The 26,713-nt window shown below is 49.1% G+C and overlaps 1 protein-coding gene across 4 annotated transcripts in view; it reads left to right on the plus strand.

Annotated features, from left to right (window-relative positions):
- Window positions 1-26,713, plus strand: part of VPS26C (VPS26 endosomal protein sorting factor C) — a 641,087-nt gene that overhangs the window by 214,522 nt on the left and 399,852 nt on the right. For all 4 annotated transcript variants that reach the window (XM_069636086.1, XM_069636088.1, XM_069636089.1 and 1 more), the window contains one exon: window positions 15,145-15,225. In XM_069636086.1, coding sequence (XP_069492187.1) covers window positions 15,145-15,225 — 81 coding nt within the window. The remainder of the gene's footprint in view (window positions 1-15,144; window positions 15,226-26,713) is intronic.

Raw genomic sequence — 26,713 nt, forward strand, 5'->3', positions numbered from 1 at the left:
CCAGACGAAGCACCGACTTGCATCCGCTGCCAGGAACAACTGCCCCCGCTGGAGTCTTCTCACCACTTTAAGGTACCGTGTCCGCCAGGCCTCCCTTTCTAAAGATTGCACAAGGTAATAATAACCCCTTAACCTTCTGGACTGGGCTGGCCGCCTTGACCCTCTAACTGGTCCCTTTCTTTGGTCCAACTCCTTTTTGAACCTTTAGAAGACTTTTGTGCACTGCAACCGTGTGACCTTGGACACATTTCGTTTTGATCCTCTTAAAGCGGATCCGGCCTACTGACTCTGAATTCACGGTGTTACTTTGCCTTCCTCTCTTGTTGTGTTTGTGAAAAAGTGTTGGCATCTGTTTCAATTTATTCTCTGCTTTTCTCTCCCTTTTTAAAACAAACTATTAGAGTGCCATCTACGTTAAGCGCTCACCGCTGTCTGAAAATAAGTGGGGTTTTACTTAAGACTTGTCTAATATTCTTTTAAGGGAGTGTATATCTTTTAGTGACCGTGTTTTTGAATTGCTTACCATTAGTGCCTGTGTGTTTTTCTAGATGTGGTTTTAAATAAATAATTATATCTCTTTTACACCAAGCCCTGGTCAGTGTTTACTTGTTCTATTGTGTTCTCTTGACCTATTGTGAATACCCTGTATACTGCCTAACTCTTCTTGAGGGAAGTCTGACTGCTCAGCCACAGCTACCAAGTGAATCTGTGTGGTACAGACTGCTACCAAGTGGGTTTACTGCCAACACCTGTAGTCCTAAATGTTTTGCAGTGGTCCCAGAGGGAACTGCACAGGTTTCTGCCTAACACGGACGCACAGATGGTCCTATCTAACGACGATGCCCACAAACTACTTGCTATGATCTTTTACTATTTGCTTCAAGGACACCCTTATCTTGTTTGGCGAAACACCAACACTTATGTGTTTATGCAAGATCCTATAAATTGTCCTGCAATCAGCCGATTACTTGTGGAGATCGTAGAGTAAATTTGACAATTGCTGGAGCATTTAACAAGATTGCCTGAATAAAACAAGTTTTTCCTTCCTTAAAAGTAATTACAGGCAATCATGTGGTCTATTGAGCACATTGCAGTGCCATAAAGTGAGCCGAGTCAAGGATGTGTGGAGGGACCTTGATGGTGGAGCCTAATGTATTGGTGCATAATATATGCCTGTTCCGCATTTATCATTGTTTTTCTGATTCTGCTAATGCTTGGTCCCAAGAAATAGGGAGTTCCTTTGATTCTTCCTACCCCAGTGAACTATGTAGAGCCAGATATTGCATGAAGGCCTAGGTCTTATGGGATTGTTCCTACTCCAGCAGCACATGAGGAGGTACCCATGTCTGTGATAAGTGGCCCTAGGTTTCCCTTTGGAGGAAGTTCTGTGTTTGACTTACTCCATAATCATTATGTGAGGAATCATTTGCCAAAGAAGAGCTCTAAGAGAAGTGCAAGGGAGGATGATTATGAATTAAATGATTATTTAGACAATACAGCGCATTTGGGGAACAACATGTGGTATCAGCACAAGAAAGAAGTGAGGAAAAAGAATTTCTAAGGAGGATTGCTATATGTGCCCTCCTGCCTTATGCTATGGGAAAGTCTAAGATATTCATAGCCATTGAAATAGATGTTCAAACGGCTCATTGCCTCACTCGCCTTGCACTCTGTCATACAAGAGATCAGTTCCAGGGTCGAACAGCATCCTTGGTATGGGTGACAGAATGGTCCGCCCCAAATTAAGATGAATCTGTCCAAGGCTTAAAGATGAGAGAAGGAGCACACACCAGAAATCATGTTATCAGATATGAACAACCTGGCATGAATGGAGCTGGAATCAGATGGGAGATAAACCGGAAGTTTAACTGCCAAGGAAAGACTGATGAAGAAATTTGAAGGTACAAGGAAAGAGGCCAAATGCGAATCTGGCGAACAGTACTTTGTCCAGACGGCTGGGAAGAAAGCATAGTTGTTTGCAGAGCTGTGGCAGTAACTGGTCATCACAAACCAGTTATTGAACAAGTGGAGAATGGATGCAAAACTCTCTGGCCGAAGCTTGCAAAGCTTCTGACGTGGGTCAAAGACAGAGGAGGTCCATTGCAGATAGTGCTTTTGGCTATTGCAGAACTAGGTTTCAGAAACAATGGCACGAGAAAAGTTGGTGAGAATCAACAGTGTGGGCGAATTTTTGATGTGCCAGGAATGTTGGATGGGACAATAGGGATAATGGATCACTACTGTGCCTGCAGATCCAGAGCATACATGAGGCTGCCCAGAGACCGAGGAGGACTATGTTCCATCGTGATTGTTCATGTTCCAGCATTGGTGATTCCAAAGAGTGATCTGAATATGAGGAAAAAGAGATCTGCTGAACTCCTAAGTCGAATGAAGAGATAACATTATTTCTCAGCCAAATCGATAGAAGCCTTTGATGCCATTCCATATGAACACAGATTGTTTAGCAAGACTTCTTCAGTTTTCACTATTATCTTTATGCCTGGGATCCAGACAATGACAAATACCAAATGGTTACAAATAACCAGATGGGAGCTTCTGCAGATGATCAATACCACCATAAAGGGATTTAATGCTATCAGAGAGGAGCTAAGAGCCATACGACTAATGACTCTGCAGAACAGATATGTCTTGGATATGATTACAGCTATGGATGGAGGTGTTTGTGCCAAAATCAGAGAATCATGTTGCACATTCATACCTTCTCACGATGGCGAGAATGGCACCTTGACAAAGGCCATAATGATGTTGACAAACCTATACGTTATGATGTAAGATGAAGTGGAAGACATTGCTGATGACGGCTGGTTCGCGTGAATCTTCTCATGGGTTCCACAATTGATGGCGAACATTTTCAAGTTCCTTGGAGCCCTGTTGGTGATGATCATGTTTGGGTTCTGTGTGATCAGGATAATAATCACACAATGCAAGAAGACTCCGAAGAAAGCAGTAGGAATGAAGATTGTAATTGATGTTGAATCGGGATTCAAACCTAAGGGGCTGACAGATTAAGAAATCGGAGACTACGTACAGGCCAGCATTCATGCCCCCTGGCGGAACGAAGTTCCTGTATCTGACGAACCACAAGAAATATGTGGCAAGATGGATTTACTGCAGTCCTAATGGACAATGCAGTCTTATGACCTGGAGTGTGGATGAACATGTAAAGTCAGCAGGATGCCTGAAAGGAGTCATAATGATATGGACGCCAAAGATGCATTTCTTCAGACAAGGATGTCTTGATGTGAAGAGTGATGAGAGAGTGGCGGATATCACCTGGGGCGGGGGGGGGTGTGTGAAGAGGAAGAGCCAAAAACCCCTACCAGAAGCTCAACCCCCATGTTGCCTATATGTTTCCTGAAGTGGCCAGCCGTCAACCAGCAACGACTAAGGCAGGTAGGAGTAGCCGCATTTGGTTTGGAACCTCTCTGTACCCTGCAAACCAGACCATATAGCATACTCTCAAACTTAGGTGTGTTTTCTCCTGTTTTTAAAATTGCATTGTGAAAGTGTTTGAAATTGCTTTGTGAAACCTAGGCCTTTTTCCCCCACTATTCAGGACTCTCAAACTTAGGTGCGTTTTTCTCCTGTTTTAAAATTGCAGTGTGAAATTAGTGCCATTCTGTGGCTTTGCCTCCCAGCATATGCACTCTTCTAGCAAACCTTTCTACCACTATCTAAGCCTGTCCAATTGTCTACTTGTCGCCGTCTGCTGCACCCTGCCCTTTGTCCTTCCCTAGTGTTCTTAACCTACCCCTTCCCACACCCTTCCCATTCTCTCCTCTCCAGACCTACTCTATGGTGCTCTATGTCTCTCCTATCTTTTCTAACTGCTTCTCTATTGACTATCCAGCTCTCCTCACTAAATCTGGTAAGAAGAAGTTTTAAAAAGGACACCCTGGTCTCCAACCCAGACCTCCCTATCGCTGACACATATACCAGTGCCTCCTCCAGGCAAACCTTCACCGACATCCTCTTTGTCCTTCCCTCACCAGACCTATGGACTCTACATATGGTCTCTGTGCTCTCTTCCTTCTCAAACCACGATGCCGGCAGACCCAGGCCTCAAAGAACACTGTCCATGTTCACAAAAAGCAGTAAGGCAAGCAGGGCTTGCATTGGTGGTGTTCCCCTCCCTAGAGGCGGAGCAAAACCCACAGCAGAAGCAGTCAGGAGCAGGCCACTGGTGAGTGTCAGAGGGACACGCGAACACCGGTGAGCTCCAGGATGACCTGCAGGCAACAGGAGTAGACCGCTGGTGAGTGTCAGGGAGCTCAGAACAGGACCGCAAGCAAGTGCCCATCCACATATTGAATGTCAAACTATATGGAAACGGATCTATGTGATCACTGCGCCGCCCTTAACTGCGATGGCTGAAAATGCCGACGCCAGTTACGGCGCAGCGCAGTGATCATATAGAGTACTGTGCCCGCTTCCCCTGGCCTGCTTTTACCTTCCCACCCTGCCACCCCACTTACCTTTACGGCGGCACACATCTGTATGTGTGGCCCACACCCTCCTATCCCTGCAGCGCCAGCTCTCCCCACTAACATGGGTTAAAGCTGACGCCGCAGTGTGCTTTCCTTTTTCTTTTTTTCTTGTCCCACGCTTACCAAAATGGTAAGCGGGGGACACCCCCGACTCCCATTACAGCACCCAAGCAGAGCGGGGGACACCCCCGCAACCCGTGCTCTGCTTGGATGCAGGAAATGTCGCCCTCATTTTGTGCAGGGGTGCACAAATGAGGGTGACATTTTAGTATGATACCTATGGAAACGTAATCTTGCAAGTAACCAAGGTGTACTGAATACCGAACTATATGAAAACATTACAAGGACATGCAGATATTCTTAATACTGACCTATATGAGACTTTGACTTTTGAACACTGTATTATAGGGAAACTTCCCATTGAAATAAACAAACCCATTGAATTGCGAAACTCTAAAACACCTTTACCTTGAAACAATGCAAGTGTGCCATCAAACTTGATTTTGATTAAGAAACTTAATACTTTTGAACTCTGAATTGAAACTGCAATCAAAGTAAAGCTGTGTTGCACATTGAATTACATCTAACTCTACAATTGACTACAGCAAAGACTAAAGAAAGCATGAACAATAAATTGTAATGGATGAATGCAGTGTGGCAAGACAACTGCTTGGTGAAGGTTGTGGGATACATGGTGGCAGGGCTGCGAAGCAATCCAGGAAAAGCCAGAGGATATAAGATTGCACCCTAAAAGCCAGGAGACCAGCACAGCAGAGTCAATTAAGGGAGACTTGGCGCACAGGAGCAAGTGCCAAGGAACTTGCATGTTGGGCTGAGAAGTCTAGGCACCCTCGTTTCGCGACCTGTGATGGGTGGACGGTGTGGTCTGACAACTCCGCCTAGACCAGAGAATCCTAATTGGTGAGAGCTAAAGACATTACGAAACAAGCTCAACCAAACCATTGCAACACTTTTGAATTATACTTGTCTTGTGGCTAGAATCCTGAGACCCTTTTAGTTCTGGATTATGCTACTTCAAACTTGGGGAAGGGAACGCCAAGGATTTGTCTTGAACTATATTGTCTTGAACTGAAGAAGGTAACCTTTGAGATTTTACATTCATCGAACTTTCTTATGATTTTGGGAAGGGTAGCTGTGAGCTGGAAGAAGCTCAGAACTTTGAGTTAAACACTGTCAGGGTAATTCATGGAATAATTGCGCCGAAATTTGTGGTGCAAGCTGGCGCAAGCGTGCGATTCATGGAAGGCCCTGCGTGTGTTTTTCCCGGGATGTGCGCCAAATCCGCGCTTACCTTACACGTCACTGCGACTTTCCAAACGCGTGCGCGACAAGATCAGGGAAAGCGCACAACTTCTCGTGCACACACCCAAAAAGGGGGCGGAACCCGGGGAATGGGGAACAACTCATGAAAATGTAGGCGTAACATGGGAAGTATCGCTGGGAAATGGACGCAACGCCCACACGCTAGTGAACAACACGTATTCATGGAATCGAACAGGGAAAACCTACACACGTCAAAACGCAAGAACACGCACAAATACGTCTGCTACACGAAAGCAAGCAGAAGCGCCCATGCGCAGCATAAAAGTGCGCGAAAACAACAAACAAACATATACAGCTATGATGACTGTCACATTCCTCGCAGCAGTGATCCTGGGACACCGCAGGATGAGGAGGAGAATAGCCAGGCCCCGCATTTTTTTTGCCTCGGACCAGCCTTTTTGGGGATGCCTGATGATGAGGTATATGGCAGGTATAGGTCTCCACCTCATATCATCCTAGAGCTGGTCACTGAGTGGGAGGATGAACTCGCATCACCCACCCTGTGCTCCCAAGCATTGAGCCCCTTGGAGAAGGTGCTCAATGTACTGTATTTTTTGGTCACTGGGTCATTTCAGCGGACAACTGCCATAGTGGGGGGCGTCTCACAGCCCATGCAGTCACGTTGCCTACACCAGGTGTTGGCAATCATCCCTGCGCACCCCTTCAATCCACAGGCAAATATACATGCCCAGAACACCCGCAGAAAGGCAGCCCATGGTCCAGTATTTCTACAGGGTGGCACACTTCCCCCAAAGTGCTTGGTGCTATAGATTGCACCCATGTGGCCCTGCGTCCACCTGGGGCCACTGAAAACATCTACCGCAACCGCAAGCACTGGCATTCCATCAACTTGCAGGTTGTATGCGATGCCAAGGGAACCATCACCTCTGTCTATGCAAACTATCCAGGGTCCACCCATGACAGTTTCATATACAGAATATCCGCCCTGAGCTGGGCCCTGGAAGCTGGGAATCATGGCGACACATGGTTCATAGGTGAGTACAAATGCCTGTGCACATGCATGCATGTCACACACAGACAAATGCACAAGCCCAACTAATGAAAACCATTATTATCTTACCAGGGGACAGTGCCTACCCTCTGAGCACCTACATGATGACGCCAATACGGAACCCCACCATACCACCCCAGGTAAGATACAACGCAGCCCATATTGCAACCAGGGCCATAGTGGAGCGCACATTCGGAGTGCTCAAGTCATGCTTCCGTTCCCTTGACCGCTCTGGCAGACAGCTCCTATATGCACCCCCAGTAGTGTGCAGGATCATTGTGGCAGCATGTGTCCTGCACAACTTTGCAACATGGTGGGGCGTACCGGTGGACATGGTGGTTCCCCCACATCCCCAACCACACGCACGGCCGCTGCACATGGAAGGGGAAAGGACACGTGGCGAAGCAGCCCGTACCCAACTTGTGGCCACATTTTTCACCTAAACTCAACCCCTGCGGGGTGCACATAGCCTGGCACATACCAGGTGACAATCGATGATGAGAAAGAGACAGTTAACTGTCACAACCTTACCACCCTGAGAATGTGTCCACGGAAGTGCCACTTTTTGAGCATCCCTAGCTAATTAAACGTAATCAATCCCATGTGACCAAAAGGAACACATGCAAGGTGCATATCCCACCCATCCCCCTGAAAAACGGCATGAAAGTACTGGTATGCCACCCAAACCCTCCCAACCCCCATGACCCGCGTCTGCCACACCATGCCATGGTATACAACGGCAAAATATCAAAGCATATGCACAACACATGACACAATTGAAGTGCCACGTGAGAAATGTAAATAGGCACCAGGCAATTACACCTGACATGGAATCTGAAGAAATGACTGACCAAAACCTTACACCCCGAAAACTGTGGCACAAATGCATGCCACCAGTGGTGCAAGCAACAAAAGTCAGAATACATGTTGCCATGCACATTGGACAATAGCAAATTGCCAGTACAAACACTGTGTGCTGTGTGTGTGTGTCCTGCAACACACCGCTCACTGGACAGCACAGCGAGTGTGCATTGCGTTGGGGAAACCCCTTGAGCATCATGAAAAATAAGTACAATCAACAAAATAGTACCCTGTGATGCATGTACACAATCAATGAATTGGAAGTGAACATGGATTGTAGGGACACAGCATTCCTGAGAAGGCAATCTGGGTGCACGTGTGTGCATGGTGCTGCTGTAGTTGGTGGGGGGGTGTTGCCTAAGTGTTTGTGTCAGTAGGGACATGCATCGAATACATGCATGTGAAATGAAGTGAGCCTCTGTGTCCTGTACACAGCACCTGTGAACATTGCACTCAAGGACCCCTCTGTGTGTTAAACCACACCAATCCCCTGACGCCTCAAAATCAAACCCAACATAGGATCAGCCATTGACCAGCAGAACATATCATGTACAGAGTACCCCACATACATTGACAATGGCAGACAGTGAGCAATCACTGATTCATTGAAAATCTGTATAGCCCCTACACACAAAGTGCATCAAAGCGCCTCAAGGAGGGAGGGAACAAGGGAGAATAACAGTACCTTCCTACAAGTCCTTCAGACAGTCCAGAATGTGAAAAATAACAATCAAAGTAGAATGTACAAGTGCTTGTAACAATAATGGAGAGTCTAGGGAGGGAATGTGGGAAAACAAAACTAGCATCAACATTGCTATGCCTGACGGCAATAGTGGCAGTGCAAGAGTCACATAAGGGGGGGGTGAGGGAAGAGGTGAGGAGAGTAACAAACAATGGAAGGTGGATGAATAATCAAGATAGTGCTGGGGAGGGGGAAAAGAAATGCAGAAGGGAAAGGGGGAACAGACAAGCTGTAATCAGTGGTGGAGGGACTGATGATAAAAGTAAGTGCCAAACTAAAACTCAAAAAGGTGAAGGTGGGTGGGGGGTGGATGGACGGAGGCAGAGGGCGAAGTCTCTGCAAAGAACAAGTGGCTACGTATCACCATGCCTGACGGCAATTGGGGTAGTGCCAAAAAAAGACAGAGGACAGGGAGGAAGGGGAAAGGGTGGTGAAGAGGGAAGGGAGGAGAGAAGGGAGGAGGGGGCCAAGGTGTAAAGGCAGGAAGGGGGAGAGGGGGAAAGACAGCACACACGGGGCAGAGGGAAAGAAGAGGGTGCAGAAGGGGAGGGGGTGTGACAGTGAAGGGGGGAGACAGAGGAAGACTGGCGGGAGACAGGCGGGGCAAGGGAGACAGGGGGAGACTGGCAGGGGCAAGGGAGACAGGGGTAGAATGGCAGGGTGCAGGTGGAGACAGACGGGGGAGTAGGGGATACAGGGGGACAATCGAGGGACCCAGAAGGGTGGTGTACAGGGGTAGACGGGGCCTCCATTATGGGCCTTTGGTAGTGGTGGCTGGCTCCAGCATTCTGGTTACCCGGATTGTCACAAGGGCCAAGTGCAACCAATGGGAGGGGGAGCAGGGCCAGGCCACAAACGGGACAGTCAAGTCAAAAGCAATGCGGCCATATTTCAAATGGCACAACAACACACCAGGCAGGGCTGCAAGATGGCCAAAGTAGGGGAAGCGAGGAATTGGGGGGGTCAATGAAACACGTGGTCACAAGGATAACTCGGCGTGCAGCGTTCATGTGGCATATCAAAATCACTGTAGGCCAAGTGTCCCAATGCAACATTGTTCGCACACTGGCCCCTCCAACCATCAGTGTGTTTGACACAGCCAAAGGGTGCATGGTACCGCCTACAGCAGGAAGTGCATGAACATAGACAGTCAAGTCATAAAAAAAATCATAAGCAACATGATGAAATGCATAGTCAACAGAATACTCACCAAGATGAAGTGCAGGCATGCATTGGAGAAGCCATCCGGAATACCCACTAGGGGTGTACACACAAGTAGGACTGCATGCTGGCCACAGATATGACGGAAGCCCAATGCCCCTGTGTAAGATGCTGTCACACCGAGCCATCCTTGCAAGCCCATGGAAAGGGGAAGCAGGAGTAGCATATGTGTCAGGACCCCAAGCAAAACACATACACGAGACAAGCCTGAATGGGCCCCGCTGGAACACACAGTGGATGCCTTCAAATGTCACAAAGCACCTCACTGTCAAATGAATGCACAATAGACAAAACATAAAATATTATTTGCAGGAAAAAAGAAAAAAACATCAGAAATGGCCACATATGTCCTGGGGGGTGGGGGTCACCCAGGAGGGGGGAGGTACAGGGTGCACCTGAACACCCACATGTGTAGATGTTGAGATTAAAAATTAAAAACCTCAATGGGCTTCGTGCCTGCACGGCCCGACCTATGTGGGAGATAGGCTGTCATCGTCACCCTCTGGATGGAAATCAGAAGGTGGATGCGGCACAGTTCCCTGACCACGTCTATCCGTGCTTGCCACTCAGCGGCAGCAAGCATGCGGGTCTGGTAAGCCAGGTCCTGCATGGCAAGGACACGTAGGTCTGCATGCATTACCTCACGTGTCACACGTGCTTCCTCCTGCAAGGACTTGCGTGTAAGACGGAGTTCTGCCTGCATGGCATCACATGACATATGGAGCACCTGCCTGCTTGCATCCAGTTCAGCTGAAATGGTTATTTCAAGCTGCTCCATCCTGTCTTCTCCCCTCCTACTGTCGTCCATCATGAGCGCACCCAGAGTAGATCGGAGGGTTTGGTGATGTTCGACCCTCAGTGCATGTTGAGGTGTGTGCACCTTGGACGTATGTGTGGCATGCACAATATATGGATGTCTGTGTGCAGGGACATGACAGTAAAGCATGTGAGTCCACACAAGCATGTGCAATGACAATGGTGTGTGTGTTGATATGCATGATGTTCACCTGCATGTGACGACGCACACATGTTTGCATGCCTGTGTCAGTACCTGGCCATGTCTGTAGTGTGAATCATGGATGCTGATGTCGCCCTCATGGACATGCATGGTGTACATGTGCGTGTTACAGAGTGGTGAGTGTGTGACTGGGAAACGCCATGGGTGCATGACACATGCACATCTCAATGCGTGCATTGACTGTTGTGGACTAGCTGTCCATGATTGCACTGTGATGGGAGTTGGACACGGATGGATGCATGACTGTGCAGTGGTGTATGTGCATGTGTGTTGCTTGCAAGGACCAGTGTGTCGTGGAAGGTGATGTCTATGACATACGACAGTGCCACTCGTGTGCATTTGCTTTGTGTCTGGCAGCCTTACGTTCAGTCACCTGATGCTTGTCTTCAATGTCTCCCTTTCCACAGTGGCGAGTGAAGAAGAGGACAGAAACGGCGCTGTGGAGCAGAGCGGCGGGGATGCCTCCACTGGCCAGAGACGCAAGGCCCAGTCACCCTCCCAGGTAATGCCATCTTCCGGGAGCGAGGGGACTGGTGCCGCGTCCACCACTACGGCCGCAGCTGCTTAAGGGAGGCCCAAGAAGCCAAGGTTGGAAGTGGGCTCCTCGGCAACGGAAGGGGCAGGTGAGCCCTCACAGGGGCAGGACAATGCGGAAGACGGTGTGGAGGCATCCAGGTTGGTGGTGGGTTAGGAGGAGGAGGCTGCTTTAGACCCACACATGGGGCCTGGTGGGGGTGATTCCACTGGGGCAAGTGGTGCAGTCCAGGGACAGGTGCAGGAGGCAGCACTTGGTTGCTGTGGAGGTGCTTGTGCGTAATACTGTCCCTGATTCTGCGACTGCATCTCTCTGCACCAGCCGGGATGCCTCATTCCAAGCTCGTCCGCAGGTAGTGGATGTGTCCACATCAACTGACCTTCCTTTACCTGTGGACGAGGCAATCCATCACAGGGTTGAACCTGTCCTAGTCGGTGTCTCGATGGGCACACGCGTGATTTGTGATGATGTGCGTGATTCCAGGAAGGACAAAGCACATCATCACGAGCAGCTGTGTGCCATCTTGAACTGGCTAGGACAGCTCATTGTTGCAGGGTTCCTCCATGTCCTGTCCATTCTTGCGACCCTCTCCTCCTCTGCACCTGCTATGCGCCAGTCGTCATCATGCTGTCTTCCGGCCCAGATGCCACCAGGGCACCCTGTGGACCTGCCTCATCCACCACGGCCAGGCTGGTGGAGATCCCATCCCTACCACAGTCGGGAGTAGGAGGTTCAGCATAGGTGGTCACCCAAGCAACAGGATCCCTGGCAATGGAGGATTGCAGGCAACTTCCAGCAGGGCACGTCCTAGACAGGCCTGGGGGTCGTCAGCATCCCGGAGCCAGTCGTGGTGGCACATGCAGATGACATCAAGGCAGCAGCACCAGGCTCCATGTAGGAGGCTTCTGGACTCAGGGCATTCAGCATCACAGGGGCAGGCATCGGCCGAAGGGCAGGAGGACCCTGGACTATGTGTGTCTTCCGTGTGGCAGCGGATGGGCCAGCAAATGGTTGCAGAGCGGCGGCGGCGGCGTGCTGAGAGGGCATGGCTCACCATGGTCAGGGCGGAGAACTCCATGGAACGGGCATTGAGCCGGGCACAGTTTCTCGAGAAAACTCGCAGGGAGTTAGAGGAGACCATGTCAGCATCCCTGCCAGCCCTTGAGGACCGAGCCCAATCCCGGCTCCAGCACATAGACTCGGAGTTCGATGATGCCCTGGCCAAGACTCTTGGTAAGAACGGCGAGCCATAGGACTAGCCCGTCGCCATTGTATATAGTTAATTAGGTTTAGGTTTCCTTTCGTTTTATTTTTAGTTTGGAGTCCATGGACATTGCTCCACCTTTTGTACATAGTTGTATTTTTGTAGGATTTTTTATAGGTTTCATTTGGTTGTGGGATCATGGAGCCTGAGAACTTTCATTATAAATATTTCTGTAACTGTGGACTTTATTTTGATTTTCTGACACACATGATGGAATGGGTTTTTTTGATTTACCCTTTGGAATCTGCATTTTGTTTTCTGGACATGGGTCACTGGGAGCTTTTCCTTTTGTTTTTATCACATTTATTTTTTTTATTTTGCATTTCAGTCCAGTTCACAATCATTTATTTTTCCTTGTCAAGGTTGTTTTTCGTTTGTGAGATTTCTGTTTTTTAAAACATTTTCATCAATTCACATATTGGTGTTGTATGCTCTCATTGGTTTGGTCCATGTCAGTCATTGCCTCAGTCATGTGTCGTTGCTGTGCGGCCATGTTGGGCATGTCTTTGGGTGCATACATGTGTGCTTCTGTGCATGACATGCCATGGGGCCTGTACTGGGAAGTGGGGACAATGGATGGGTGTGGAGTTGCACTGTGGGGGGGCAGCGTGGGGTGGGATTTGTGTGGACATTTGCCACACTGGCAAATTGCGTGTGAAACTCCTCACGCACCCCCAGAATGCGCGTACCCCGCTCGCGCCAGCCCATTTGCGTGTGAAACTCCTTGCGCACCCCCAGAATACACGTACCCCGCTCGCGCCAGCGGAATCGCGTGAAAAGCGCACTCATATAATCCCATATTCGTACACCCGTGTGGTGTGGGGCCACATGCACCCCCTGCAGGCAGCCCACACAACAGGGGAGCCCCCTACAACCCTGGACATGTCCCACGGACAGCCCACCCACCCTGACCATGCCGCGCCAGCAGCACATCCGCCTTCCCGATGCCACGCAGGCAGCCCATCCACCCTGTCCATGCCCCACAGGCAGCCCATCCAATCCGCCCCATGCCCCGCTGCCAGCCCATCCACCCTGACCATGCCCCACAGGCAGCCCATCCACGTCCCCATGCCCCGCAGCCAGCCCACACCACACGGGGGACTTTTTCCACACGATTGGCCTGGCACGAGCAGGGTACGCGCATACCGAGGGGTGCGCTGGGAGTTTTACACGCGATTGGCCTAGCGTGAGCGGGGTACGCGTATACTGAGGGGTGCGTAGGGAGTTTTATACGCGGATGGCCTGGCACGAGCGGGGTACACGTATTCTGAGGGGTGCGCAGTGAGTCTTACACGCGATTGGGTTGTCGCGTGAGGGCTGAGTGGCGTCTTTAGCGTGATTTCGTTGTTGGGGGGGCTGTATGCTGGTTCACTGGCCTTCGCGCCATGTAGGGGATTTGTGCAGATGTTTTCGGCACACAGGGCGGGTTTGGGTGCGTAACTGGCACTGCTGCAGGGTCGCTGCGCCTCGGCTGGTTATGGATGTTTGAATGGGATGGGTTTTGGCGCATGCAGCTGGCGCATGCTCCCTGAATCTGCGCTCAATTCTATGAATTACCATGTGTGTCTTTTGAGTTTGATATCCCTGCACATTGGTTTAATGTAATCCCATTTTAGAATAGGGCAAGTTAGGTCTTAAACCATCTTGGCATTTCAGTTAAATAAACATCTTTTGTTTAAACTTGGAAGTCTGTTGTCTGCATCGTACTTCATGATGCCTTCACAGTACGTTGCTTGTACGTTTTCATTACAAAAACATTAGCATGCATCATACATAGATAAATCTGCAAATGGTAATATCTTAAATATCAGCAGTTACAATTAGATTTTTTTTTTCAGTGCACCAGTTCATGGTAATATCTATGTACAGACAAGAAAGCTAGGAAATCAAAGCGTACAACTTTAAGAGCTTTTTTTTTTGTTTTATTTTTGTTTTTTTTTTTGTTTAAGGCTATTTGTACCACACACTATCACCACCTGAGTGGCCCACTGGCACTCTGGCGGATCTGAAAAGCAAGAAGGTAGGGTAGGTTAGCAAGAAGACTGAGCAGGAAAAAGCACAAGAGATCTGTGATGTGCTGTTGGCAGCTTCAGTTTGGTTTACACTGTTCGCTTGAGCATAGGTATGAATTTTTTTGTTCGGTAGTTGTCATGTGCTGTTGTGCGAGGTTTGTTTCGTTGTTGCAGTGTATTGAAGTGCGTGCGGTTTGTTGTGCTGTATATGTATAGTTGTGTTTTGTTTTGGGTTTGAGAGGTGTAAGAAGAGGAATGAGTTTTTTTTTTTGTGGGTTGGTTAGTGGTGTCGCTCCATGGTAAAACTCAATTTTAAAAGCAAACTTTTTTTAAGCTATGACTTCTTTCATGAAAAAGTCTGAAATCTTGCATGCATAAGCGACTACCTCGAAAACTTTACTGTACATTTATTTTCAAAAGTTTTCATGCAGAACTTCGAAACTTAAGAAAAGTTATTTTCTTAAACTCTAGAGACTTTGTCTTAACCTTAACGTGTGCTATCGTGATGGCATAATATAATGTCCATAAGCAAAACTGGACTATTTATTTTGGACATGTATATCTGTTCAAGAGGATGTTAAAAGGTTAAAGGCAATAACTCAATGTTTTTTGCTTTCTTTCCTACAGTACACTCTTCGATGTGACATGCGGCGCTCTCTACTTGCAAAGGACCTGACCAAGTCCTGTGAATTCATCATTCATTCTTCGGTATGCAAGTTTATTGTTCTGCTTTGATTCACAATGGACTTGTGCTGAGTCCAAGGCCGTTAAGTCATTGATGTTCCTAGGAGATGGGCTTTAAGTAGGCTGGGGCGCCACTCTAGCAGGTCCAGAACATTTTCTTGAGCCAGGGTTCAATTACTCTGTGTGTTTAAAGCCAATTCAATGATGATTAGTGACCATACTGCTCTTGCACAGTAGATGTTACAATCACACCATCAATAACATATGTTGGGAGTTTGATTATTTGTTTTGTAATACTCTCAAGAGATAATATAATTTCTGAGGCTTGTGGAATCTGCTTAGATCACATGCTGTGCATAGGCCGACATCTAGTGGAAGTTGCGAAGTATTACAGTTTGTTTTTCGAAACTCGAAAATGGGCGTCGACACAGGGCGTGCCAGTAATACTATCCCTAGTGTGACGTCCGCTGTACCCATGATCCCTCACGTGTGTAGGACCCTCAGATTGTTTTTTTCCGCCATACAGGTCGGAAGCATTCAGCAGAGTTCCCTGGCATTAGCCATACTTTGACAAATATTGTTATATTTCCCCCTTTTTTCTCCACCCTAACGTCGAGCCACTGAAATTCGACACTCAACGCCGAACCGGAGAAGAAGGCGACCGTCTAGAGCTTCACGACGGAGTGGGCCTAGGAAGGCCTCATTTTCTCAATTATAACCCCGACGGGTCAGCACCCTCAGGCTCCAAGGATCCTATTCCCCCCAAGTAAAAAGTCCCGGTTTGAAACAACACGGTCTTCAGATCCCTTCCACATTCACCCTTATTCTCAGGAACAAGAAGATCCTTCCCAGATTTGGGCATGTTGGAAGAACAGACTGGGACAGGCTACTATGGGGATGATGAGGACCAAGAGGAGGAAGAGGACGACCCAGAAATATACAGGGTAGATTCCCCGGTAGATAAAGAACCACCGGTTACCGACTCCCCTGTCGACAACTAGCCCCTCCTAAATGAGGTCCTATCTAGACCAGCAAACCACTTTCACATTGACACCCAGGGTGCTCAAGAGGAAAGAGATTTTGCCGAAGAGTTGGTGGGAGAAAGGAGACCTGTTGTGCAGGACATCCCTATCCTTAAGTCCATCCAAAGAAGAATAGACCCTCGACTGGTAAACCCCAATCTCACCAGGGCAGTCAATCCCAGGATTGAGAAGCTATTCAGGGCAGCCCAATCAGACCCACTGTATATAAGAAGGCATCTGAAACCTGACTCCCTAGTCGTTATAAACACCAGCAAGAGGGCAGGAACACCCTTATCATCAGAAGCTCCTCCCGAGAAGGAGAGCAAGAAAATCTATGGGTTCGGCAGAAAGGTTGCCTCCACTTCCGCCTACCAAGCAAGAATCGCCAACTCCACCTCCCTACTGGCGAGTTATAACTGCCACCAGTGGGAGGAAGTCGCGGCACTCATAGATTCCACCCCAGAGCCCCTAAAGAGCCAATTGGCACGAGTCTCCGCGGAAGGGGGAGCCGTATCCGGTTGCATTTTAAAGGCAACCTTTGATGCCGCAGATAATGCCGGTAGATTGATAGCAGAGGGTACTGTTATCAAGAGACACGCTTGGTTACGGCAGTCTGGATTCAAGGCCGAAACACAAGCATCATTGTTAGACAAACCGGTGGAGCCAGATCTATTGTTCGGTAAGGCGGTCGAGGACGCGCTGAAAAATGCCAAGGACGAGTATGAAACACTCAAGTCCCTAGGTCAACTAACCACCAAACCCCCTAATCAAAGGGGTAAAGGCAAATTTCGCCGCACACGTGGACAAAATTCCCAAAGAGGGTCAAACTATTCCCAGGGCCAGGGTACGCAGTGGAACAATAACCAACAGTCTACCCAAGGTTATAGTAGAGGGAATAAGAGAGGACGGGGTAAAGGTAGAGGCAGACCCAGTAGAGGCGGCGGCACGCCTCCACCAAAACAGTGACGCTCCGTTCAGGGTCCCTTCTCACGCATCCCCAGTAGGAGGACGCATTTCCAATTTCACCCAAGCTTGGGAAGGGATCACATCAGACAGATGGGTGCTGTCCACAGAGTCCGCAGGATACTGCATAGAACTCTTAGAGCGTCCCCGAAACCACCCTCCACGACAAAGAACACATTCTCTAGACCACCAAACAATCCTCCTCGAGGAGATCGTCAATCTGCTAGCAAAGGACGCGATCGAAATCGTCCCGGGACACCAGGTAAACAAGGGTATTTATTCAACTTACTTCCTTGTACCAATGAAAGATTTAACAATGCGCCCAGTATTAGACTTACGGCCTGCAAACAAATATGTCAAGCCCCAAAAGTTTCGCATGACTACTCTCCAAGAGGTAATCCCCCTCCTAAAAAAGGGGGGGCTACATGGCAACATTGGACATGAAAGATGCCTATTTTCATATTTCCATGTTCCCTGTGCACAGAAAGTACTTGCGCTTCAAGGTGGACAGTCGGCACTACCAGTTCAAGGTACTGCCCTTCGGTATAGCCTCGGCTCCAAGGCGGTGGCGGCAGCACACCTACGCAGGGAGGCAATCCCGGTGTACCCTTACCTGGACGACTGGCTCATCAAGGGGGAAACCCCAGCGATTTGCAGAACGAACATTCAAAGAACAATTGACCTCCTCTTCGAATTGGGTTTCTCAATAAACGAGAAGAAGTCAAGTCTGGTGCCAAGCACCTCCAAACAGTTCCTAGGAGCTATCCTAGACACACAAGAGGGGTTGACCTTTCCATCAGAGGAGAGAATTCGGAATATACTACTGCAAATTCCTCAATATCAGGCCGGTCGGCAGATAACGGTACGCAAAGCAATGCTTTTGCTAGGCATGATGGCGTCATGTATTTACCTAGTCCCCCATGCAGGAATGGTTGGCGAAACAGTGGTCTCAGGCAAGTGGTCAGTGGGACGATCTAGTGGTCGTTTCGCCAACACTGGTACAAAGCCTTCACTGGTGGACAAGAGAAAATCTTTCCAAGGGGAAACCCTTTTACGATCCCGAGATACAGACGGTAGTCGCAACCGATGCATGCCTGACAGGGTGGGGAGCTCACCTCCTCCACCACACAGCTCAGGGGCTCTGGTCTCACTTAGTGGCCAAGAATCACATCAACCTATTAGAGCTTCTGGCAGTATTCAGAGCGCTTCAAGCGTTCCAACTCTACCTGCTGAATCTGTCAGTGCAGATCCGGACGGACAGCACTACAGCCATGTTTTACATAAACAAGCAGGGAGGGACTCGTTCGCCAAATCTGTCCAAACTTGCCCAGAAAATGTGGACATGGGCACTCAAACGGAACATCTTCCTGTCATTGCAACATGTTCCAGGGGATCTCAATTCTCTAGCAGATGCACTAAGCAGAGATCCCCTCCCAGAGGAGCATGAATGGTGTCTACACAGCGAAATCGTAGAAGATCTCTTCTCTCAGTGGGGTTCCCCCACCATAGACCTATTCGCCACAAGCGAAAACAGACAATGCCCAAGATTCACGTCCAGATTCCCACAACCAGGATCGCAGGGGAACGCCCTGTGGATGAACTGGTCAGGAATGTTTGCATACGCTTTTCCACCAACTCCTCTCATCAGGAAGGTGGTGAACAAGATGAACAGGGAATCGATGACGCTCGTCCTAGTTGCTCCCATGTGGGCGAGACAACCGTGGTTCCCACACTTACGCAGACTAGCGACGTGCGACCCCATCAAACTCCCGGGCTGGTACAACCTACTGTCCCAGCATCAAGGTCAAACGGTACATCCTCTACCCAGCTCAATGAACCTAGCAGCATGGCTCCTGAGGTCATAGAGTTTGGACGGGGGGGCGTGGCCAGCGCGCATGGAGTGAGGTCGACCTCCTAGAGAGCTCCTGCCCATGATCCTGTATCACTCGACATTGCGGCATTAAAACCGCAGATGCAGAATTAAAAAAGAAACTGAGGCATTGAGGAACCCTTTTGACACCCTCGACCATGTCGGCGGAGATAATCGGCAATGGCAACGCAATAAACGAAGCGTCCGAAGAGACCCCCCTGTTGCACCCAAAATGGCGGCCGCTCCTAGCGGTCTGTAGCAGGGAGACGTTTTTGGAACCACGGAGCTGAAGCGCGATCGGGGGCCTTCTGTGAGCTGTGGAGGTGACTCGCCTTTGAAGCCGAGGGGGGGGCATTCCTGCTGCGATCCGATGGCCCCAGACCGTAATTGAAGGTGAGGATCCTGAGACTGCATCGGAGCGCCACGGGACTACGGGACCCTGAGGACCCCGGACAGAGAGACTGTGCGGAGCCGCCGGGGCCACCCATCGCTGACCCTGCCGGTTCGCCCAGGAGGGACACCGACACCCCAGTGCGACATCTCCCCGTGAGCAGCATAGCTGCGAAACCGGGAACTAGAACTGCGGGTCCAAGGGAGCACCCGAGCTTCCCCAGCACGCACCACGTCGGGAAGCACCCGGACACTGGAAAGGAGGACCGGGACGCTTGGCCCGCACAAAGCCACCGCGAGCCCGAGAGGCGGCCAGCACCAGCAGCCCAGAAGCACACGGGGCACAAGACCACATACAGGGCCCGGTGGGAGCCATACCACACCACCCGGCCCACAGAATCTGGAGATCCAGCTCGGGTGACACCCGCGGGCGCTCCAGAAACTACTTGATCTCATTATCTCACTATATGCGGATGATGTACTGATATATGTTAATAACCCACACCTTAATGTGCCAACAATACTAGATGTCCTTGACAATTACGCCCAGGTTTCTGGCATCCAATTTAGCAAAACTAAATCCTGCTTGTTCCCCTTAGCAGGCCTGAAGAACAGGAGCGCTGAGGAGCTCCCCTCGGTGGGCGTAAAATGGCAAATCCCTTCTTTCCGATACCTCGGGGTCCAGATAATGCACACCCCGGAGCTGATGCACGAACATAACACGAAAGCAGCTATACCCACATTACGTAAATCCGTAAAATTTTGGACGAAGCTACCACTATCCATGCTAGGTAGGGCCTCGATAGTTAAGATGATTATCCTCCCTAGATTCCTGCACGGGTTCCAAAATGTGCACTTCTACATTGCAAAACCCTTTTTCCACTCCTTGACACAATAATCAGAGAGTTCTTATGGGGAAGAGGCAGATATCAGGTGGCCTTGTCCACCTTAATCTTACCATACACACGGGGTGGAGTTCAGCTGCCTAGCCGGGAAAAGTACTACCTTGCAGCCCAACTGAGCCATGTGTCCAAGTGGTTAGCAGATGAACCCACCTCTGAGACTCCTCTGCTACAGGTGCTGATCTCCCCAATTCGACTTAAGGAACTGATCTGGGCCCCCCATAATTTGCTACGCAGAACACCATTTCTGGCAACCCTTGGTAGGAAAATATGGCACAGAATTAATATGGCTTTGTGTTTGAAGCAACCATACTCCCAAGAAATGCCATTAATTTCAGGGCTTGGTAAATCTGATACCAGCCTACTTAGCATTAGGCTTTGGGAGAAAAAAGGGGTGTACACTTGGGGTGACCTATATGCCGAAGGCGTATTCAGGGAGTTCACTGAGCTACAAGCTGAGGATGACATCCATGCTGTCCAATTCCTATGGTACCAAAAGATCCGCAAAATTGCTTGCACAAAATGGACCACCTGGCCGGAAGAACCGGTAGCAGATCCCTTCTTGACACTGATGTATAATTTGAGCGAAGGAGGGAGGGCAGTATCTCAAATTTACAGCCTCCTAATTGACAACCCCAACTCTCGTAGCACTGCATTGAAGACCTGCTGGGAAGTAGACACGGGACAAGAGATGTCAGAAAAGAATGGGACAGAGCACTGTCGTTCCCAAAAGAGGTCTCCAGGAACCAGAGATGTCGACTAATACAGTTAAATGTACCATACCGCACTTACTTAACCCCAAGCAGAATAGCAATGTTCAACAAATCCACACAGGCACAGTGCACCTGGTGTGGGGCTGATGGGGCAGATCTGATCCACATGCTATAGAACTGCATCAAGGCACAGAACCTCTGGTCAAAAGTGAAAAAAACTTGCGAAGACGCAGAAGTAACTAGGTACAAATGGACCCCAGCAGAATGCCTACTAGCCACTTATCCCAGATTGGCCAAACTCAAATACGCTGTCAAACTGATGGACTTACTGTGCATAACGGCCAAGAGAACTATCGCCATGGCCTGGAAAAAGCCAGCAGGACCTAACTATAAAGTATGGCGCAAAAAATTTGAAAGATGGGCGAACGCTGAAACAAGAGCCTGGGAGGACAGCGTAGCCAGATCCACTGAAGACTCGAGCATGGCCCTAGCAGCATGGAAAGACACCATGTCTAGGCTGTCCCGCTCCTCTGACGATAAACCCCCCTGAATGATTCACCCGGCAGACCATTTGACCCACATGGCCAGCTAAAATACTGAAATCTAGACCACAGCGGCCCCAGCTGGGTGCCGATAAGATCTCACCTAAGTTTATTTCCAAATTCCACGTGAACCTGGCCATCGAGTTCCGGCTTTCTTCCGAAACCCACAAAGCTCAGCTGAGGTGAAACTACACATCCTAGATGTGCGTAGGGTGGTCCTCTACTATGTAAACAAGACCAGACCGCTAAGGAAAACAGACCAACTGTTTGTCTCCGTAGCTACAGGCAGAGAGGGGGATTGCGTCTCTAAAGGTGCCATCTCTAAGTGGATTATTAACTGTATCCAGCTGTGTTACTCCCTTTCTGAAAAAACTCTGCCTTTCACGCCAAGAGCCCACTCTACAAGAGGCATTGGGGCCACTCTGGCTTTCATTGCAAATGTACCCCTTGACAACATTTGCAAAGCAGCTACTTGGAGCTCTATTCACTTTTACTCAGCACTATTGCATTGACACACATTCCAAGACAGATACACAAGTGGAACAAGCGGTTCTAAGACATTTATTTGCTCATGACCCTTCTCACATCCCACCTCCTCCTTCAGGTACTGCTCGCTAATCTATGCACAGCATGTGATCTAAGCAGATTCCACAAGCCTCAGAAGGGATACATTACTCACCGTAATCGTATTTCTGATGCTTGTATCTGCTTAGATTCACATGCGACCCACCCTTCCTCCCCTCTGAGAGAAGGCGCATGGATGCTTGTAGTCTTACCTTTCTTTCTATCTGCTTGGATTATCTGTACTCGCGCTACTCCTCATGCTACCTCATGTCAGAAAAATACAATCTGAGGGTCCTACACGCGTGAGGGATAATGGGTACAGTGGACGTCACACTAGGGATAGTATTACTGGCACGCCCTGTGTCGACACCCATTTTCGAGTTTTCGAAAAACAAACTGTAATACTCTGCAACTTCCACTAGATGTCGGCCTATGCACAGCATGTGAATCTAAGCAGATACAAGCATCAGAAATACGATTACGGTGAGTAATGTATCCCATATAGAATTTGTTGTTGCCATTAAAATAATTTCATTCAGTTACTAAATAAGAGTCTAATTTCCTTAAATGACTGAAGGGCTGCAACCTTCATTGACATATTTTGATTCCAGGTTTTTATTTTGAATATTTTAATTTTTGTCACTTTTTATGATTGCTGATAACTTCTTTTTCAAACACCTTTTTAAATAGATTTTGCTCGGATGTGCCCGGTACAAAAACTGTGCAGTGTCTTTAGACCACATCCTTAGTTACATAGGTGACAAAGTGCACAGTAAATAAAATGTCTTTATCATCTTAATTTAGCTTTTTTGGATAAGTGTGAAAGTCACCTATGTCCAAAATGGAATGTATTAAAATGAAAGATGCTAAATCCAAGATAAAAAGTTCAAAGAAGTGTGAAAAAAGACATGGGCGTGTAAATATCCCCACACTTTGCTGGCCTGCAGCTTTTACACCACCCTTTCTCTACTCTTGTAATGGTGGCCTGCACCCTTAAGACAGTATACTTTGTAAATAACTCCCTTTAGTTTGGTCTTCCAGTGGATTCCAAAGACAGCCATATAAAATACAGTGGAGCCTTGAATGGAATTGCCAGAATACCAAAACACTCATGCTTGGTTCCTGCAAAGATCAGTATACTATGTGCCACATTGATCATATATTGCTATACTTGCTTAAAGTTGTAGATCTAAGGAAATGACTGCCATGCATGAATGAATACAGGCGGAGGGATTGCTGGCCGAGTCTTCTTCCTACATCATAGGGACAACCTTGCCCCCTTACTCTCACCTCTTCTCTCATTCCTTAGTGCTGTAGTGTTTTAATGGCTGCAGGTGGTCAGTGTTCTGTTTTCCTTCTCTTGAATTTGAATCATTCCAGACCAGGAGATGAGATTAGGAAACCAGTTGAATGCAGACCAGGAGACCAGACCACACTTGGAGATCAGTATTCTGAACCAGCTTATACTACACCTCAATAATCATCCTGTGCTCAGTCCCCATCAGTCCGGTTTCAGAGTTGGCGTCGGTACTGAAGCTGCTCTATTAGAACTAAAATCTAGGTTCATAGAGCGCACAGACAGGGGCCTCGCTTTTATGTTAATGTTCCTTGATTTATCTGCTGCCTTCGACCTGGTTGACCATTCTATTTTGGTCGACAGGTTGGAGGCAGTAGCCAATTTTTCCCCGTTGGCAGCACAATGGATCGCTTCGTTTCTGAATAGCCATGAAAGCAGAGTGTTCGCTGGGAAAGCGGAAGCCCCCCTATTCCTATTCATTTTGGTGTCCCACAGGGCGCTTGCATATTCCCTTGCCTTTACAACATTTTCATGGTCACCTTCTTTGCCTTGCTGTACCAGGAGGGGGATCACGTTCACCAATTACGCGAAAGATTGCCAGTGTGTCATTCCATTGGTGGGTACTCACTAAGTGGACGAGGCCAAACTAAATCGTGTGTGTTCGTCCATAGAGGATTGGATGTTGAGGAAGAATCTTGCTCTTAAAAAGAGCAAGACAGAGCTCCACATTGTGGGTTCTCCATCCTCATTGTCCAAGCTGGGCTCGTCCTATCTCAGTTTTCATCTTAGTTACTTTGAAAAATGTTAAAACCCAAGGGGTTGTTAGATCAGCAGCTATCAATGAAAGCCCATGTGGGAAGCTTGGTCTTTGCCGCAGCTTTTGACATAAAATTGCTTGCCCATCTTAGGCCTTTTATTAATCAAACTAACGCCGAAACCATCGCTCGTGCGATTATAGGAGCCACAATTGACTACTGCTTTAGTCTTCTGGTGGGATTAAATAAGACAGAAATTAACAGACTTCAAGTGGTTCAGAATGGTGCTGTCCGTGTCGTGACAGGGCTTAAACGCCGCGATCACGTCTCTGTTGCTAGAAGGGGTTTGCATTGGCTTCCAGAGGAGGCTGGAGTGCAGTATAGATTACTAGTGATTACCTTCAAATGCATCCAAGGGAACATGCCCAGGTACTTTAGGCAACTCACTATGGATAAAATCCAAGGTCATGCCTTGAGATCCAGCAATCAGAAACTCTTGAGCATCCCTGGATCCAGGACTAGAAGGGCCAAAAAAGGAGCCTTTTATCTCGCCGCCCCTACAGTTTGGAATAGCCTCCCTCTGGATCTCAGAGCTCAGCCTAACTTAGAGTCCTTCAAAAAGAACCTTAAAACTTGGTTATTTAGGTAATCGACCCTGACAGTTCACGATTCTTGGATCTTCCTTTGGCTCCCTCTTGAGCTCTTTGCCTTGCTTTTTGTTTCGTCAGTGCCCTAATGCTCAAGGATCCATGGCTGCACTATACAAGTGTTTAAAGTAAAGACCAGTCCAGCATGCATGTCGTCCACTCCCCACCCTACCTGAGACTGGGTGATCTGCTCCCCACTGGTCCCTCCCCTGATTTTTCGTAGATACCTTACTACCAAACTGCCCGCCCTCCCCTGTTAGCTCCCGCCGCCATTGTTTCTCTGCTTCCCTGTTTCTCTGCTTCCCTCACCATGTTCTTCCCCTATGATCGTAACGCACTCCATTGCTTACGGAAGCTAGGTCCATGCTCAATACATACTGTAAGGGTGCAGAAGGAGGAACCTGACACACAGGTGGCATTGTTGTTGGAATATACATTTCTCCAGCATGGGGTCTGGCATGGATTCACATGCTCATGAATATTCCCCGTCGTCAGGCTGGGAATCCTCGGTAAAGAAAAAACCAGTATCGGTTTCGTTTCTGATCTGTCTTTCGTAGTAATAACCAATCACTGGTCTCTGCGTCATACTGACCACAGCCAATGACTGCCCTCTACCTAAGCACCGCCTCTGGCAGCCATCTTCAGATTTTTACCGCACGTTCATGTGTTGGGATCCTCGTGCTATTGCTCTCGAGCGTTAGTGCTATTTTTCGCGCTTTTTCACAAAAAACTTCGGTTCTTTCGGTCAAAAGAGCCTCAAGCTCCACCGATCCTACATCCGATCAACGGGGACCCGTGTCGGATTCATCTGTGCCCCTCAAGGGTGAAGATTTCGTCGAGCTACACTTCGGAGGACTCCAGAAGCTTCTCAGGCCCGGTCTCGGAGATGGCCCAGGAGAAGGGAAGCTCGACGCCCGGAAAGCTGTTCAGGGTCTGCCCTGGATGCCAGCTGCAGAACGTCTTCAAGGAGGACGAACACTCTTTCTGCCTTTACTGCCTTCATGAGGACAAGACGCACGTGGAGAAGGACTGTGCGTTTTGCGGCAACATGTCGGAACGGACCATGAAGGACCGCCATCAACGTCTCGCCAACTGGCTGGAGGGTAAGAGCCCGTCTGGCGAGAAGAAGAAGAAATCCGAGCGGTCTTCTAAGACCTTTGAGGGCGCCCCGGCGACGGGGGCCCAACATAAGGCCAAGCACCGCGAGTCCGCTGGCACCGGGAGCGCCGAACGGTCGGGCTCTACGGGCGCCAGGCAGGGCGCACCCTCCCCGGCACCATCAACCACGAGCCAACGCTCTGGGTCGGGTAAGAGGAAGGCCGAGCACCCGGCGAAGCTCCTGGAGAGGCCCCGGTCGAGCTCTAAGGCAGAGGAGGAGCGTGGCAGTGCCCCCTCCCTCAAGGATAAGGCGGTGAGCGCACCTAAGGTGGTGAAGGCCTTGATCCATCCGACGAAGCCCTCTATCGAAACGGTCGCGGCGGCCCTGGCTCAGCCTGTGGTGGCTGCACCAGTGGTGGCGACCTCAGGGCCCAGAATCTCCCTGCCTCCTCGGAGGGAGTCTTCCTTTGTGCCCATCGATAGGACCCCCGTGAAACCCTCCGTGGGGAAGAAGGGGGGGCAGGGCGTCGTCGTAGATTCGGTCTCAACCTCAGAAGAGGAGCTGATCGAGGTCTTAAGCCACGGCCTAGGCGTGGGAGAAGGCCAGCCCGTCGGAATGGACCCCGACGCAGGTGACGACGACGACATCGTCGAGGATACCGACGGGGCCCCTGCTCGCCCGTCGTATTCCCCTCTGCCAGCGCTGCAAGACAACTCGGCGGCCATTTTGTTGGCCATACAGTCCTTAT

Source organism: Ambystoma mexicanum, chromosome 7p (genome assembly GCF_040938575.1).
Source record: "Ambystoma mexicanum isolate Mex_15411 chromosome 7p, UKY_AmexF1_1, whole genome shotgun sequence".
NCBI lineage: Eukaryota > Metazoa > Chordata > Amphibia > Caudata > Ambystomatidae > Ambystoma > Ambystoma mexicanum.